General features: G+C 38.8%; 1 protein-coding gene across 3 annotated transcripts in view; it reads right to left on the bottom strand.

Annotated features, from left to right (window-relative positions):
• Nubpl (NUBP iron-sulfur cluster assembly factor, mitochondrial) overlaps window positions 1-15,991 on the bottom strand; it is a 152,746-nt gene that overhangs the window by 117,401 nt on the left and 19,354 nt on the right. For all 3 annotated transcript variants that reach the window (XM_048361850.1, XM_048361851.1, XM_048361852.1), the window contains one exon: window positions 3,978-4,068. In XM_048361850.1, the coding sequence (XP_048217807.1) occupies window positions 3,978-4,068 (91 nt within the window). The remainder of the gene's footprint in view (window positions 1-3,977; window positions 4,069-15,991) is intronic.

The following is a 15,991-nucleotide window of genomic DNA, read 5'->3' as shown; positions in this document are numbered from 1 at the left end:
TCATGGAGTTGTTAAGTGAATTAGCAGGAAAACTCCCTTGTCATTGATCTGTTTAGAAAAAGGAAGCGAATGAGGTGATGCTGAAGTCTCTCCTTCCCTCCCAAGTTGTCCACTTTAGTCCTCGAAGAAGAATGTCTGTAAAGCTGGGAAGGCGTTCACTGGTCTACTTCACTAAAACCTCAGCTGCTGAAAACAAATCTTTCATTTTCCTTATTGTTAATTAGGTAATTTCATGTTGCTTTGCGTTTTCTACAATAGAATAATAGGGCAAATTATCATGATAAAATGTAGAAGGGTCAAAATGATGCCTATTAGCGTAACAGTAGCAGAATTTTGTAAGACAAAAAATTGTAAGTCAGGTTTTTAAGAATCTACTGTCAAGTGAATACCTAACACTATTTCCTGAGGAACTTCAGATCAGCCTCTCAACACAAAGTAAGTTTTGTTTTATTTTAAGCTGTTTCAAGGTTTCTATATCTTATCTTTTACAGAAAGTATACTCAATAAGAGCCCATTTGCAAGCATCAAATTTAAGATTACAGCACCATGGGAATATGGCCTAGTGGTAGAGTGCTTGCCTCGTATACATGAAGCCCTGGGTTCAATACCTCAGCATCCTATATATAGAAAAGGCCAGAAGTGGTGCTGTGGCTCAAGTGGTAGAGTGCTAGCCTTGAGCAAAGAGAAGCCAGGGGCAGTGCTCAGGCCCTGAGTTCAAGCCTCAGGACTGGCAAAACCCAAAACAAAACAAGATTACAGCACCAGTAAATAAGAAGAAATTAAAGTTCACTTCAAGTATTTATGTTGGCAGAGACTGAATAGACTACTGAGAGACTGATACCACATGCTCTATTTTGCCTTTGCTGGTGGCGCTGTGTGAATCAGTTTTCACTGTATAGATATAACAGAGACTGGCACAATGGCTGTATCATTTAAAGTACACAAATTCATTAATTACTCTTCTGTGAAAGCATGGCATCTTGGCTCATGTCACATATTTGCAAACTAATTTTGTGTTGCACTAAAAAGACAAGAATCAAGAAACAAGAACAGTTTTAAAGTTTGTTTTCATGAAACAAGAAAACCACAATGGAAATAGTTGCTTGCAATAGAAGATTTCTAGGGTCAGTTTTTTTTTGTTGTTTTGGGGGTTTTTTTGCCAGTCCTGGGCCTTGGACTCAGGGCCTGAGCACTGTCCCTGGCTTCTTTTTGCTCAAGGGTAGCATTCTGCCACTTGAGCCACAGCGCCACCTCTGGCCATTTTCTATGTATGTGGTGCTGGGGAACCGAACCCAGGGTTTCATGTATACGAGGCAAACACTCTTGCCATTAGGCCATATTCCCAGCCCCTAGGGTCAGTTTTAGCAACATTAAATTTTCAAATTTTCTTCAAACTGTTATGGAGATTTTTTTGGTCCTTAAAAAGAATTATTCAAACCTATTACAAAGACTCCAAGCTGGGTGCTGGTGGTATAATATGGAGGTCAGATCTGGCCAGTGCCATCATTGGCTGTTGAGGGGTGTCAGATTGACTCCATCTCAGATTAGTGAAAGAGAGCAGAGGCCAACTCCATCTTCACTAAGATCTCCCCCGCCCTATCCAGGGAAGTCCCCTTGGCTGTGATAAGATTGTGTAAACTGCTGATCACCTGAGTTGTAGAATGCTCAAGGTTAAACCTGTGCCCTCCCCTGAGTAGGCGCATCCGCCTGCATCATGTGAGCCTGCCAAATCCATGCGCCAAGTCTAACTAAAGTGATAGGTTGGTTCAAACAGTTGCTATGATGCAGACTGTAACCCCATTGGCCACCTGCATGTGACCCGGCATGCTCTGTAAGTGTTGTAACCTCATGGGCCACCTGAGTGTGGCAGGCTTGACCATGTGGTGTTTGCCTTTATAACCCAACCCCGAGCGTGGCCAGGGGAGTGGTTCCAGCTCCCAAGCCTGAGCCGCGACCCTGGCCAGTCAGTATACTTTTTGCTTCTCCAATAAATCCACCCTTTTACTTGAGACTATCTCTGAGCAGTGGGCTCTGGGAGGGATGGGGGATTTTCCCACACCCCTTGGACTCCATTATATTGTGGGCCCCTCCCTTGGGGGGGCCCCATTACAGTGGCTCATGTCTGTAATCCTAGCTACTCAGGAAGCTGAGATCTGAGGATCACAGTTTAAAGCCACTTGCCCCAGCAGGAAAGTCCATAAGACTCTTATTTCCAATGAATCACTAAAAAACTGGAATTGGAGCTGGGGCTCAGTGGTAGAGTGCTAGCGCTCAGGAACTGTGCCCAGACCCTGAGTACAAACCCCACAATGAACAAAAATAATAATAATAATAATTGATTAATTAGTTTTAAAAAATAATGACTCCGGGCTGGGGATATAGCCTAGTGGCAAGAGTGCCTGCCTCGGATACACGAGGCCCTAGGTTCGATTCCCCAGCACCACATATACAGAAAACGGCCAGAAGCGGCGCTGTGGCTCAAGTGGCAGAGTGCTAGCCTTGAGCAGGAAGAAGCCAGGGACAGTGCTCAGGCCCTGAGTCCAAGGCCCAGGACTGGCCAAAAAAAAAAAAAAAAAAAAAAAAAAAAAAAAAAAAATAATGACTCCAACAATTTTGGCCAAAATAGTATACAATGTCTGAGAAAATTTTTAAATAACAACATAGATAATCCAACCAATATCTACAGAATATAGTTGTCTTTTAGAAAATAAAAATCTTATTAAGAAGCAAAAGCATTAAATTTTATACTTTTATTGTAAGTAGAAATCAATTTCATAGAACAAATTTCACATAAAACCATTTTCAAGAAAAATTTCCAGTTATTTCCATTCATTTTTATCACAGAATAGGCTTAGACTGAAAAGTTCCTATTTGATAGCTTTACATGAAATGTAGTAAGCATAGTAAATATTAAATATTTACTCAAAATATTTAATCTTTCTATTGATGACACTAAAAAGACAGGAAGAAAAACCAGTATTTTGGAGTTTTAAAAATACTTCTTAAAAATCTGACAAAATATTATTTTTGTTTGGGTCCTGGGACTTAAATTCATGGCCTGAGCATTGTTGCTGAGTGTCTGTGCTCAAGGCCAATGCTCTACTACTTTGAGCCACAGTGCCATTTCCAGCTTTTTGGTAGTTAATTGAAGATAAAAGTCTTCCTGCCCAGGCTGGCTTTGAACTGCGATCCTCAAATCTCAACCTCCTGAGTAGCTAGGATTATAGGTATGAGCCACTGATGCACAACTTGACACAGTATTTTTACATCTTTAAAAAAAAAAAAAAAAAACATGTATAGCAGGGTTCCAGTGGCTCATGCCTGTAATTTTAGGTATTCAAGAGGCTGAGACCTGAAGATGGCAGTTCAAAGCCAGTCCACAGAGGAAAGTCCATGAGAATCCAACCAACAAAAAGCCAGAGGTAGAGCTATATCTCAAGTGGTAGAGTATTATCCTTGAGCCAAAAAAGCTCAGGGACAGCACCCAGACCCTGAACTTAAGCCCCAGGACCTGGCATACATGCCCTCCGCTCTCTCTGTCTCTCTCTCTCTCTCTGTCTCTGCCTCTCTCTGTGTCTCTCTGTCTCTCTCTCTCTCTCTCTCTCTCTCACACACACACACACACACACACAAACACACACAGAGAGGTATAAAAATTTCCATATATCCACATGGTAAATGTAAACTGACAAATATAAATACCTAACAATTTGTATCACTTGGTCAGGAATTCTGCTAAATGTTTTATTAATCCTCAGAGCAACTGTAACCCTGTTACTGTAGGGTTTTCCCCCTATAGAGGGGGAAAGCACAAAGAAGTTTAACAATTTTCTCCAAACTACAGTCATTCAGAAGTGACAGTTGAAGTTCAAACCTATGTACTACTACATGGTATATAAAGGACACAAGGCACAATGCTAAGAAGTACTAAATAAAAGAACAATTATTATGTTACTATTGGTCTGTTCTTTACTTACTTTGTGATAATTCTGGGTTTCCTTTCAGATTCATCATTTTTGGAATTGAAGGACCATACACATCTGCATCTAACAAACCAATGGTTTTTGTCTGTAAAGAAACAATTCACCACAGGATTATTCGCACTGGTCATCAAAGATGAGCTGTACTGGCAACTGGTACGACTACAAAAAGAATATCTATAAGAAAAATCCTAACCTAACCTTCAAAGTAATAGTAAGTAAAAGCATAAATTGTTTAAAACACTTTTTGATCCACAATTATCTTACAGATAGTTGACTAGAAAAATCTACCCCATATGTTTTACACATCGTACGTAGTTCATGTCTCCCTCAGTCTCAAGAAGACCAAGATCTTTTTTGCCTAAGCATGATTTTCTTTTTCCTCTTTTTTTTATGGTATTAAGATGGGAGGGCAGGAGTTGTTTTGTTTTTATTTGGTCTTTGTTTGTTTTAATCAGGGCCTTACATTCAGTAGGCAGGTATTCTGACACCTGAGGACTCTCCTCAATCCTTTCTGCTTTAGTTTTTTGGATAAGATCTTGCTAATGTTTTGCCTTGGCTAGTCTAAGACCACAATCTTTTCACTTATACCTCCTGGTAACTAGGATTACAGGTATATCACCACACTTGGCTTAGTGGTTGATGTCAGGTGTCACCTGGTCCAGGCTGGCCTTGAACTGTAATCCTCCTGATCTCCACCTCCTGAGTAGCTGGAATGAAAGATGTGAGCCACTATGCCTGGTCCTACATATAATTTTGAAAATTAAGAAATAATACGAAAATAAAGTTAAAATACTGATTTGCTACAGCAAACAAAACCAAAAAGAATGGAACATTCTGTCTAGCACACCAAAGAAAGGGAAATTTTAAATGACCAGGCAAACAATTCCATAATAAAGCAGTTGCGAAATTCTGATGGAAATCTGACATAAAAGATAGAAGGGCTAACAAGGGTTACTAGCAAACAATAGAGACAGCCTCATAAATATAAGTCAGGGTTAAATATCCAAAGTCTTCTGTGGGACTCAAAAACAGCTAAAGACCATTCTCTTTGATGACCGCCCAGCTGTCAAAGGGCAGAAGATCCTTACTGGTCTCTGCTAGCTGCCAGTTATTCAAAAGCTTAGCCAAGGAACAAAGAACAAAATTCATTAATCCCAAGGATCACTTTTTTCTCTCTCCCCCTAAATCAGTTTATTTGTTTCTCATCACCAAGTAAATGGGATTCTCATGGTGCCTATTTTACAACTTTCCTCTTACTCAACTTCATCCACCTCACAAAAATAAAACTCAAGCTCTCAGAAAAAGTTCTCTTTTGTGTGTGTGTGTGTGTGTGTGTGTGTGTGTGTGTTTGTTGTTTTGGTTTTTTTTTTTGCCAGTCCTGGGGCTTGGGACTCAGGGCCTGAGCACTGTCCCTGGCTTCTTTTTGCTCAAGGCTAGCACTCCACCACTTGAGCCACAGCACCACTTCTGGCCTTTTCTGTTTATGTGGTGCTAAGGAATTGAACCCAGGGATTCATGCATCCTAGGCAAGCACTCTACCACTAAGCCACATTCCTAGCCCCAGAAAAAGTTTTAAAAACTGAAAAACTCTTATCTTCCATGGTTCTTAGCTACCTATTTCCAGGTACAAAAGTAATTTTTTGGTGCCAGTATTAGGACTTGACTCAGGGCCCTGGCCACTGCCCTTAACTTTTCTGCTTGATAATGGTATACTCCCACTAGGGCAAGTCTTAGCCCTATAATTATTTCTATAAAAATAAGCTTAAATAGATGTTCAAGCCTAAATTCAATCATATTCAAAAGGTATATCATATACACTTCATTTGTCCTTCATAATTTACTTCATCATTTTAATAGATTTCTATTTAAGTACCTGAACAGTCTTTTAAACAGATAACTTTATGCTATAGTAAAATAAGGAGATAGTTCTAAATAAATATATGCATCTAAGTGTTTAGCTAAGTTTTATGAACCCTTCATCCCAAAGTAATTGTATTTAGTTAAGAATGCTCCATTTATAATTTTCTATAATTTCAGCCAAATTCAAAGGAATAATCACTAAAAATACCACAGGGTCTACAACTTTTGAAAACCAGGGACACGCTGTGGCACAAAAAGGCCATAATAAAGAAGAATTTTTAAATCTGCTCACCAGCAAGATTAAGTACCACAGGATTTTAACTATAAAAGAGCTGTAAAGGTTTTGTTTTAGTTTGTTTTGTTCTCCTTTTCAGAGCAGATCAAGCAACATCTTCAACAAGAAGAAACTGTCTTCAGCCCCACATTTTTATTTACTAAGTAACAGAAAAATAAATTAGTGGTAAAATATTTACGATTAAGAAAATCCTTCAATCCTTAGACTGTACAAGTGTTTTTAATGCAGTTGGTGAGTAAAGTCTTCAAATGCATAGAAAGTTACAAAGCTTTTTATCACCATGGTAATGCTTACAAAAATGCAGGGGGAAAAAAAGATTCTTATAGACACTAAGCCCTAAAAATAACAGTCATCTTACTTGCCACACCAACTGGTCTTTTTGTTGCCAGAATCTAAGCCTGGGAACCTAGAAAAGTAACTAAAGAAACTTTCCCCAAAAAAGATAAAGTACTATAAAAGTGCAGGTGCTTAAAAGCCAACACCTATTCCTTAGAAATGTCCTTCTCTAAACTGCAAAGCAGAGGACAGTATTTATAATTCTGATGGCATATCTTGCAAAGAAGACATAAATAGGCATGGTCAGAACATCAGCTCCACCCTCCAGACAAAAACCACAGCAGCCCAGCAGAGGGTTCAGAATTCCAGGGCTCCATCTGCTCTACCCTCCTCCGCTGCCTAGCCATCCCAACACTGCCACATCAGGGAATAAGGCACTCCTTCATCCCCAGGGACATGGGAGGAGGAAACAAAATGGGATGGGGGGGTGGAGAAAGGAACAACAGTGAGGGCCAAATTAGGGAGAAAGAATTATTTTAAAAAGAAAAATTTGAATTCTGAATAATTTACCATGTCCAAGTGTAATTTTGTCTTTTATCACATTCATTGTGTTTACTTGTAGATTTCTAATTACTGCAAATGAGGGAAACTGGAAACAAGAGTGTTTTTATTTTAGTTCTTGTGATTTTTTTTTGTTTTGGTTTGGTTTTGTTTTTCCTCTTTTGTCACTGTTTTTTATTTCTGTACTTTTTGTCTTGTATGTAAGTTTATCTGGGGGCGGGTAAGGGGAAGTACAAGAAATAGTGAAAGAAAGGGTGAACTAATTCAGCAGTTATACTCCATATGTACATACACAACTTAGAGGAGCAGGGGGTTGAGAGGGAAAAGATTGGGAGAAAATGAGGGAAGAGGTGACACTGTTCAAAAAGAAATGTAGTCAGTAACTGACTTGTGGAACTGTAACCTCTCTGTATATCACCTTCACAATAAAAATAAATTTAAAAATAATTTTAATTAATGTAAAAAAGAAAATTTATTTTATGAGAAAGTTCTGGATCAATTCTCATTATCATCAGATAATGAAACTCAAAGGTTGGGTAATAATTTTGCTACCTACATGTAATTAATGAAAAAACCTAGGGATAAATATTAAATGTAAAATTAGGGTATCTGTTCTCTTACTCAACTCAGATGCAAATTCAGCAACTTCCTTGAACCAAATGAAAGAATGAATTACCGCAACAAGCTGCACTTTACCATGAGAAATTTAAGGCAGGTCAATGGTTCAGAGGAGGAAACATCCAGCCAACAGCATCTTTAGAGCTATTCAAAACAAAATTGCTACAGATTCTAATTGCAAATCTCAAACAAAGCCTATGGAACATAATACTTTCCACTTAAAACCATAAAAATAACATGGAGGAAGGGGAAGCAACTTGCTGGCTTTTTGTTGTTGCTGTTGTTTGCTATCTAGAGATTATCAGAATACATTATTTTTTTGTATTAGCAGAGTATAGTGTATTAATCTATGTCCTGATGGAGCAAAGGAGTAAGTAAAAAAAAAGAATTTCTAATAGAAAGTTGGCTTTATGGTCTAGTTTAATGCTTCATTCTTCTACAATATACTTTTTCAACTTTTTAAAAAATCTTGTTTTTAAGTGCTGGTTATGGGGCTTGAACTCAGGACTGGGTGCTGACCTTGAGCTTTGTTACTCTACCACTTGAGTCACAGCTCCAATTCCAGCTTTTTGCTGGTTCATTAGAGATACATCTCATGGGCTTTCCTGCCTGGGCTGGCTTCAAACTGCAATCCTAAATAATCCAGCTGTAATCCAAACAATAATCCAGATTCCTAAGTAGCTAGGATTACAGAGAGCAGCCACTGGTACCATCTTAAAAATCTTATATTTGACTCCAAGTTCCTTATTCAGTGCACAGACTATTATAGAAGATACAGATAGATACACATATGTCACAACAATATTATTAATACATTAGTGGCTTTCAATGAGCATAATTACTTATTTTCTATAAAATATAAGAACCGTGAGAGTTTAATAATCTACTTAAACACAGATTGCATCTATTCAGGAATAAAATAAACACTTTACTGAATCCAAATATATACATAACTACACAACTATATCAAATAAAAAACAAAGCTCAAAAGCTACACAAAGCTGCTAAGCCACTATTACAATTATGACTTATAAATTTATCGGGCGATATAAAAATCTCAACACCTAAGCCCAGGTAAATTACAATTAGACAATTAACTGCAATTAAATTGCCATGGCATTATATAGTAAATGTTCTTGTTTTGCTTTGTTTTATTCTGTATTTTGTGATGATACTAGGGCTTGAATTCAGTGCTTTACACTCTCACTCTGCTTTTTGTTGACAGCTGGCATTCTACCACTTGAGACACACTTCCAGCCCTGCTTTTTGACAATTATTTTGGAAACTGAGTCTAGCAAACTTTTCTACCTGGGCTGGTTTCAGTAAACCTCAGATCTCGACCTCCTTATTAGCTAGTATTACAGGAGTGAGCCTCTAGTGCCCAGCTTACAGTATTTGTTTAGGAACTAGAGATGTGGTTTAAGTGGTAAAGCACCAGCCTTGAGAAAAACAGCCAAGCAAGGGCACAGGCCCTGCGTTCAATACTTACTACCAGGACATATATGTAATTTTGAAAAATGCAAATCCAATTGGGTTTGAACTCAGAGCTTACCACTTGCTAGGTAGATGCTTTACCACCCTTTTTAGAAAAACCTTTAGATACTTTTCAGATAAATTCTCACATTTTTTTCTAGGAGTTGTCTCAGACTACAGTAACCCTACCTACGCCTCTCACATAGCTGGGTTTATAGATATGAACCACTGTGACTGGCCTGTTTATTAAAATGAGATCTCAGTAACTTTTTGGCCTGAGCTGGCCTTGAATTGAGAACTTCCCAATCTCTGCTTCCTAAGTAGTTGGTATTATATGCACAAAACACCACACCTGGCCTGATGTAATATTTTAAATTAAGGGACACTAGTAGCTTTTTAAAAAATAGTACCTACTCAAAGTGAAACTATTTTTATAAAGGAAAATCAATGTTACTTAATACCATACAAGTCACCAAACTGGCTATTTTCAGGACTTTTTAAAACAACATGTTGAAGGCATAATGGAAGCATAAAAAAAAAAAAACTTGTATCACTCAAGCCTCAGTCTTCTTACTTGTAAAATAAAGAAAATATCCTCATATTTAAAAAATTACAATGCCATTTTCAGGGCAAAAAAAGAATGAGAGAGAGAGAGAGCTTCAGAGTTTCTCTACATATAAACAACCCCTAAACAGTGTATGATAATTTATTTAATCCTAACACAATACTATGAAGACCACATAAAATAACCTCCAATGAAGAAACTAGGGAATGGAAAGATTACAAACTGCCAAGAGACAGACAGCTAGCTGTACATGTGCTGGGAGCTCAGACAGGATGCTGTCAGTCTGCAGGTAACCGTGACTCCACGATGGTTCTGTCCAAAGAATCGTAACAAATCTAACAGAAAGTTAATACTCTGAGTATTTCTCTCCCTCCTTCTAAAGGACTGAAAAAATAACCATTCAATCTCAGCAAGTAGTTATTTACTACACAAAATGGCCATCCAAAATAACATCCTAATTATTAACCAGGCAACTACATGACATAAACTTTGAGAATAACAAAATGATCCTTAATGTGCACTTAGTGTTTTTATATGAATTGATAGTGTCTGGGAGTTTTATTTTAGCTTGTTTAAAGAGTAAGTACTATGTCTAGTTCAAGGTTTTATATGAGATCAGAGTTTTAAAAAAAGCTACTATAGAATAATAAGTAACATATTTCACAGAAATTATATTTAGAGTTTAAGATTTTAAGGTATAAGTTTATACAGATTACACAGAACAGATATAGCCAAAAATGCAGTTAAGAAAATGAAGGATCATATGCTCAAACCTAGAAGACATCTGGCTGGACCAAAAGGAAATCAGCTATTGCTTACAATAGATACCAAGCAAAAAGAGCAATTTACTATATTCTGCTTTCTTATTTTCTTTTTGTTTTAGTTATATAGAGTTTTAGTTTCTCAGGCTCTGTTGTGGAATGGAGGTACTTGTGGTAAGGCGGCAAGGAGGGTAAATCAGGATTATTATGGAAAGTAGATTGCAGCGCTGGAAATTAGAACAAAGAGACTGTTGAAATTGTTTTAGGAAGAGGGCAAGGAAGTCAGAGAGAGAGAGAGAGTGAGGCTAATTTAAATACACTGAACACATGAGTGGAAATGTAACAGTGAAATCTCCCCTCCCCCAAATAACTAATATATGGATATTTTTTATTCAAAAAAAAAGATTCATCTGGAAAAAACAAGTGTTCAAAAAAAGAAACCTATGTCTCTATGCTAAATCATATGCCCAATACTTAATACAGGCTGACATATATGATAATAACAGCTACTCAAGTCTTACTACTAGTACCAGGCATTTTATTACATGTATAATATCATCAAAGCTCTATAAAGTAGCTATTATTTTTATTATTACACATTTCTACAGATGATAAACCTGAGCTGAGAGATCAAGTGCCTTGCCCAAGTTCATATAGTTAATAAGTGAGGAGATGGGAAATCAGAGCTGCATCCAAAGCCATGCTTTTCCTACCCAAGGTGCCCAGTCCAGATAGTAGCTGTGTGGATCAGAACCACTTGGGGGGATTATTAGCAAAATTGATGGTCAAATCTCAGACCTAGAAATACCAGTTCCCAGAGATTCTGATTTAGTCAGCAAGCTCCCAGGTGATTCTAATGTAGCAAGACGGCTCTAGTCCTAGGAATAGTATTTTAAAACCTCTGTCCTAGCTCCAAATACCTCTCCCATTTTCCAGTGGGTTTACTGACTTCAAAGTGGGATTAAAAAGTCCATGCCATTAAGCATTAGATTCAAGTACAAAACTCAATAAGAGTGAGGATATAATCCATTCCAGATTGGGAAATTCATTTTGGTAAATGAAATCACCATCTTTTCACCACCATAGCTGGGAGTCATCTTTAAGCTCTCTTAGAATTATTCTGTCTCTTGAATTGACCTCTTCCTTGAGCCAGGGGACATTATCATCTGCATCCAGATTGGTGGCTACTGTGGAGTGCTGGCCAACATTAACCCTCACCCACACCTCCTTTTTTTTTTTTTTTTTTTTTTTTTTGCCAGTCCTGGGCCTTGGACTCAGGGCCTGAGCACTGTCCCTGGCTTCTTTTTGTTTAAGGCTAGCATTCTGCCACTTGAGCCACAGCGCCACCTCTGACTGTTTTCTATATATGTGGTACTGGGGAATTGAACCCAGGGCTTCATGTATAAGAAGAAAGTACTCTTGCCACTAGGCCATATTCCCAGCCCCCACTCCTCCTCTTAATATACACAACTAATAACCTCACTATGAAGTTGAGCCAAGCTGCAGCTAAAACTTGGTTATGTGGATGGTCCAATCCTGACCAGTGAAGTTAAGGAGGGCCCATGAAAATTTTCTTACCAAACATCCCCAAAACCCTAAGGAGACACACCCCTTTCTCTTCCTCTTTGCCAGTGAGGCAACCACCTTGTAGGATTAAACCAAGAGAAACACAGAAATACCATCCCAAAACCCTGATGTAGTTGAGATGCTTCTTAACTAACCCTTTAACCTGAAGATTTCCTCCTATTTTAAATCAACTTATTTAATAATTCAACTCTCATTCTGGCGAGTGCAATAACCTCCCAGCACCTAAATTTGTCTGATTGTTCTTCAATGGCATCCTAAATCTTACTTTTGAAAACCATAGATTTTTGTCACGAATTGTACACTAGTGGAAAACTTCCTAAGACATAGACTCACAAGACAAAATTACACACCCATTTATGTCACATGTACACCAAATTATCCTTAGAGGGACTCTCAATAGTTCTCTTGTTGCAGTATCCCAATATACTACATACCAAATCCACACAAGCCACTTCTCTTCCAAAACACCTGTACTTTTCTGCTACTGTAACTTGTTCACATAGATCCTTCAATCTAGAACCCTACTGTTTCTCTACCAGCAAGCTTTCTTCACAGCCTTCACAGAGCTGGGATTCATTTATCTGTGCTGGTAAGAACACACGCTGTTTGTACTCACCAACTGCTGCACTTGCCACATTCTTCCATATATATAAGCAAGCAAATAACTGCTTTCCCCACACCACTGGAGGCTTTGTTTACTCCAGGGTAAACAGAGTCTCACATACAACACCATTCTTGGATTATTCAACTGTATTTGTCCATAATCATTCAGACATTCTCAGTTATGTTGTCTAGGGGCCAAAGATGACAACTTCATTTTAAAGGAAAGGGAAACCTGTTTTTAAAAAATGAGGGCTGGGAATGTGGCTTAGTGGTACAGTGCTTGCGTAGCATGCATGAAGCCCTGGGTTCAATTTCTCAGTACCACATAAACAGAAAGAGCCGGAAGTGGTGTTGTGGCTCAAGTGGTCAAGTGCTAGCCTTGAGCAAAAGAAGCTCAGGGACAGTGCCCAGGCCCTGAGTTCAAGCCCCAGGACTGGCAAAAAAAAATAAAATAAAATAAAAATTGAGGGTCTTGGAGGAATTAGTTCTGGAATACTTCAGATGTATTGCACTTTAAAAGTATAAAATGTTTCAATTATTAATTGCTAAAGAAGAATTTTAAGGCCTTAAAAATGCTTAAAATGCATGTATTTGGCAGCTCATCTCTTATCTCTTGGGCTCCTTACAATGCCAGCCAGGAAAGTCCTCACCTTTGACCTCACTTCCTCTTCGTCCAATAAAAATGCTGCTGAGAACTGCAAATCAAAGCCATGAGACGCCACTTCTACCCACAAGGATGACAATAATCCAAAAGACAAAATTTAAGTATTAGTGAAGATATAGAGAAATAAAATGGCTCAGCCACTGTGGAAAACAGTTTGTCCATTTCTCAAACAGGCAAATGGCACTGTCACATAACCAAGCAACTCCACTGGTCAGCATATAGCCAAGTGAATGGAATCAAATGTCCACACAAAACTTGTATAAAAATGTTAGCAATATAATAACTCATAATAATCAAACAGTAGAAAGAAAATGTCTACCAACTGACGAAATTATGGATAGTTTATCCATACAATGAGATTCAGCAATTAAAACGAATTAAAACCAGACATCAGTGGCTTACTCTGTAACCCTACTCAGGAGGGTGAGATCTGAGTATCAAGGTTTGAAGTCAGCCCAGGAGGGAAATCTACAAGACTCTTATCTCCAATGAACCAACAAAAAGTCAGAAGTGGGAACTATGGCTCAAGTGGGAGAGTGCTAGCTCTAAGCACAAAAGCTCAGGGATAGCACCTAGGCCCTGAGTTCAAGCTCCAGGACACACACGCACACACACACGCACGCACGCACGCATGCGCGCACACACACACACACACACACACACACACTGAAATATACACTATTTCTCCCTTATCCATGTCTTCACTTTTTTTTTTTTTTTTTTTTTTGGCCAGTCCTGGGCCTTGGACTCAGGGCCTGAGCACTGTCCCTGGCTTCTTCCCGCTCAAGGCTAGCACTCTGCCACTTGAGCCACAGCACCGCTTCTGGCCGTTTTCTGTATATTTGGTGCTGGGGAATCGAACCTAGGGCCTCGTGTATCCGAGGCAGGCACTCTTGCCACTAGGCTATATCCCCAGCCCCATGTCTTCACTTTTTAGAGTTTCAATTACTCATGGTCTAAAGATATTAAATGGAAAAGTTTTAAACTGCACAGCTCCTGAACAGTTCAATTAAAACCTGACACCATCCTACTCCATCTCATCCTGACTCCTCAGGTATGAAACATCTCTTTCTCCAGCCTATCTTTGCTACCCATCCATTGGTCACCAGCAGCTTTCTTTGTTATGAGACTGGTAGTAGAGTTCTTGTATTCTAATAACCCTTATTTTATGTAAGAACAGACCCAAAGGACAAGAATAGCACTGCTGGCAATTCACATATGCCAAAGAGCAGCTTCCTTTAGGTGAAAGGGTGGAAGTTCATGACCTAAGGAAAGAAAATCATATGCTGAATATGCTAAAATCTACAGTGGGTATAAGTACCATGAGTAGCTCACACTGCTACTCAGAAGGATGTCAGTTCAAGGCTAGCCGGGGCAAAAAGTTAATATGACACACTGCATCTACTAAGTTGAGCACGGTGGTACAATTAGTAAACCTTAGGCAAAACTATTAGACTATTTGTAAGTAGGTAAAACAACATCTATTCATCAAGTATCTTGCTTTGCCATATTGACCAAAAGGAGGACATTTGCACAAACAATTCTGTGTACTAAACAAGAAAACATGCGTAGTGTTTTTCAAATGTATTTGGAAAAATATGCCTTAATGACTTCTACTCTGTTGTATAATTAAACAACTTGGGATAGAAGTTACCCTTGACCCCTTCCTCTCCTTTTTCTGGATCCTATCCATAACCAAGACATACCAATGTGACCTCATTCTCCATTTCCATTGCCAACACCACAGCCTAAGTCATCAATATGCTCTCCTGCTTATGTTATTATCACACATTAAACTGGCTTCCTGTGTCCACTACAGGTCCCTCAATCCTCCGTGCAAGTGAGTTCTACGCAAATCTGCCCACTGTCCTTATATAAACTGCAAATTCCTTGACATGGCCTCCAAGGCTGACTCTCCCTCTCACACCAGCTGCCACTTCATTGGTCTCCTGTCACCTTCATACATATTCCTTTATACTCAGACCTTTCCAACAGACAGTCCTATCTCTCCAAGAGTTTTCATTCTAAGGATGGGAACAAGAAGCTATACATGGAAAAATAAATAAATAGATAATCAAGGCAATAGTAACTATTATCATAAAAAAAAAATAATGTGGGACGGAGGATACGGCCTAGTGGCAAGAGTGCTTGCCTTGAATACATGAAGCCCTGGGTTCAATTCCCCAGCACCACATATATGGAAAACGGCCAGAAGCGGCGCTGTGGCTCAGGTGGCAGAGTGCTAGCCTTGAGCGGGAAGAAGCCAGGGACAGTGCTCAGGCCCTGAGTCCAAGGCCCAGGACTGGCCAAAAAAAAAAAAAAATGATGGGCCAGAGTGGGTCTGCCTGCCTGGGGTTCTTCAGTTTTACAAACTAAATCATACAAGTGCTGGCTATGTAATATAATTGGTTAACCTAACTCTGACAGAGCTAAAGTCAATAGTCATCAAGAGATTATCTGTCTGTCTCCATCCGTGAGCCTAAGCAATAGCCTCTCTGACACCTCCAGATTTACTACCACATGTGACATATTTCCTGCAGGGCTTCACAAGACACACATATAACCACTGCTTTCCATCTTCCCTATCTAATCACATACAAAAATGAAACATCATTTATATTATCACAGTCATTTCCATAGCAAATATGAAAATGTCAGAGCCCTCACTCAAGGACTATAAGGAAAAGTAGAAGCCTTGCAGGAGATTTTGTCAAAGGCAGATGTTAACTGCTCAAGTTCCGTTTA

Source organism: Perognathus longimembris, chromosome 14 (assembly GCF_023159225.1).
Source record: "Perognathus longimembris pacificus isolate PPM17 chromosome 14, ASM2315922v1, whole genome shotgun sequence".
NCBI classification, from domain to species: Eukaryota; Metazoa; Chordata; class Mammalia; order Rodentia; family Heteromyidae; genus Perognathus; species Perognathus longimembris.
The sequence above is the reverse complement of the archived record's forward strand: the minus strand, read 5'-3'. Positions and strand labels throughout refer to the sequence as shown.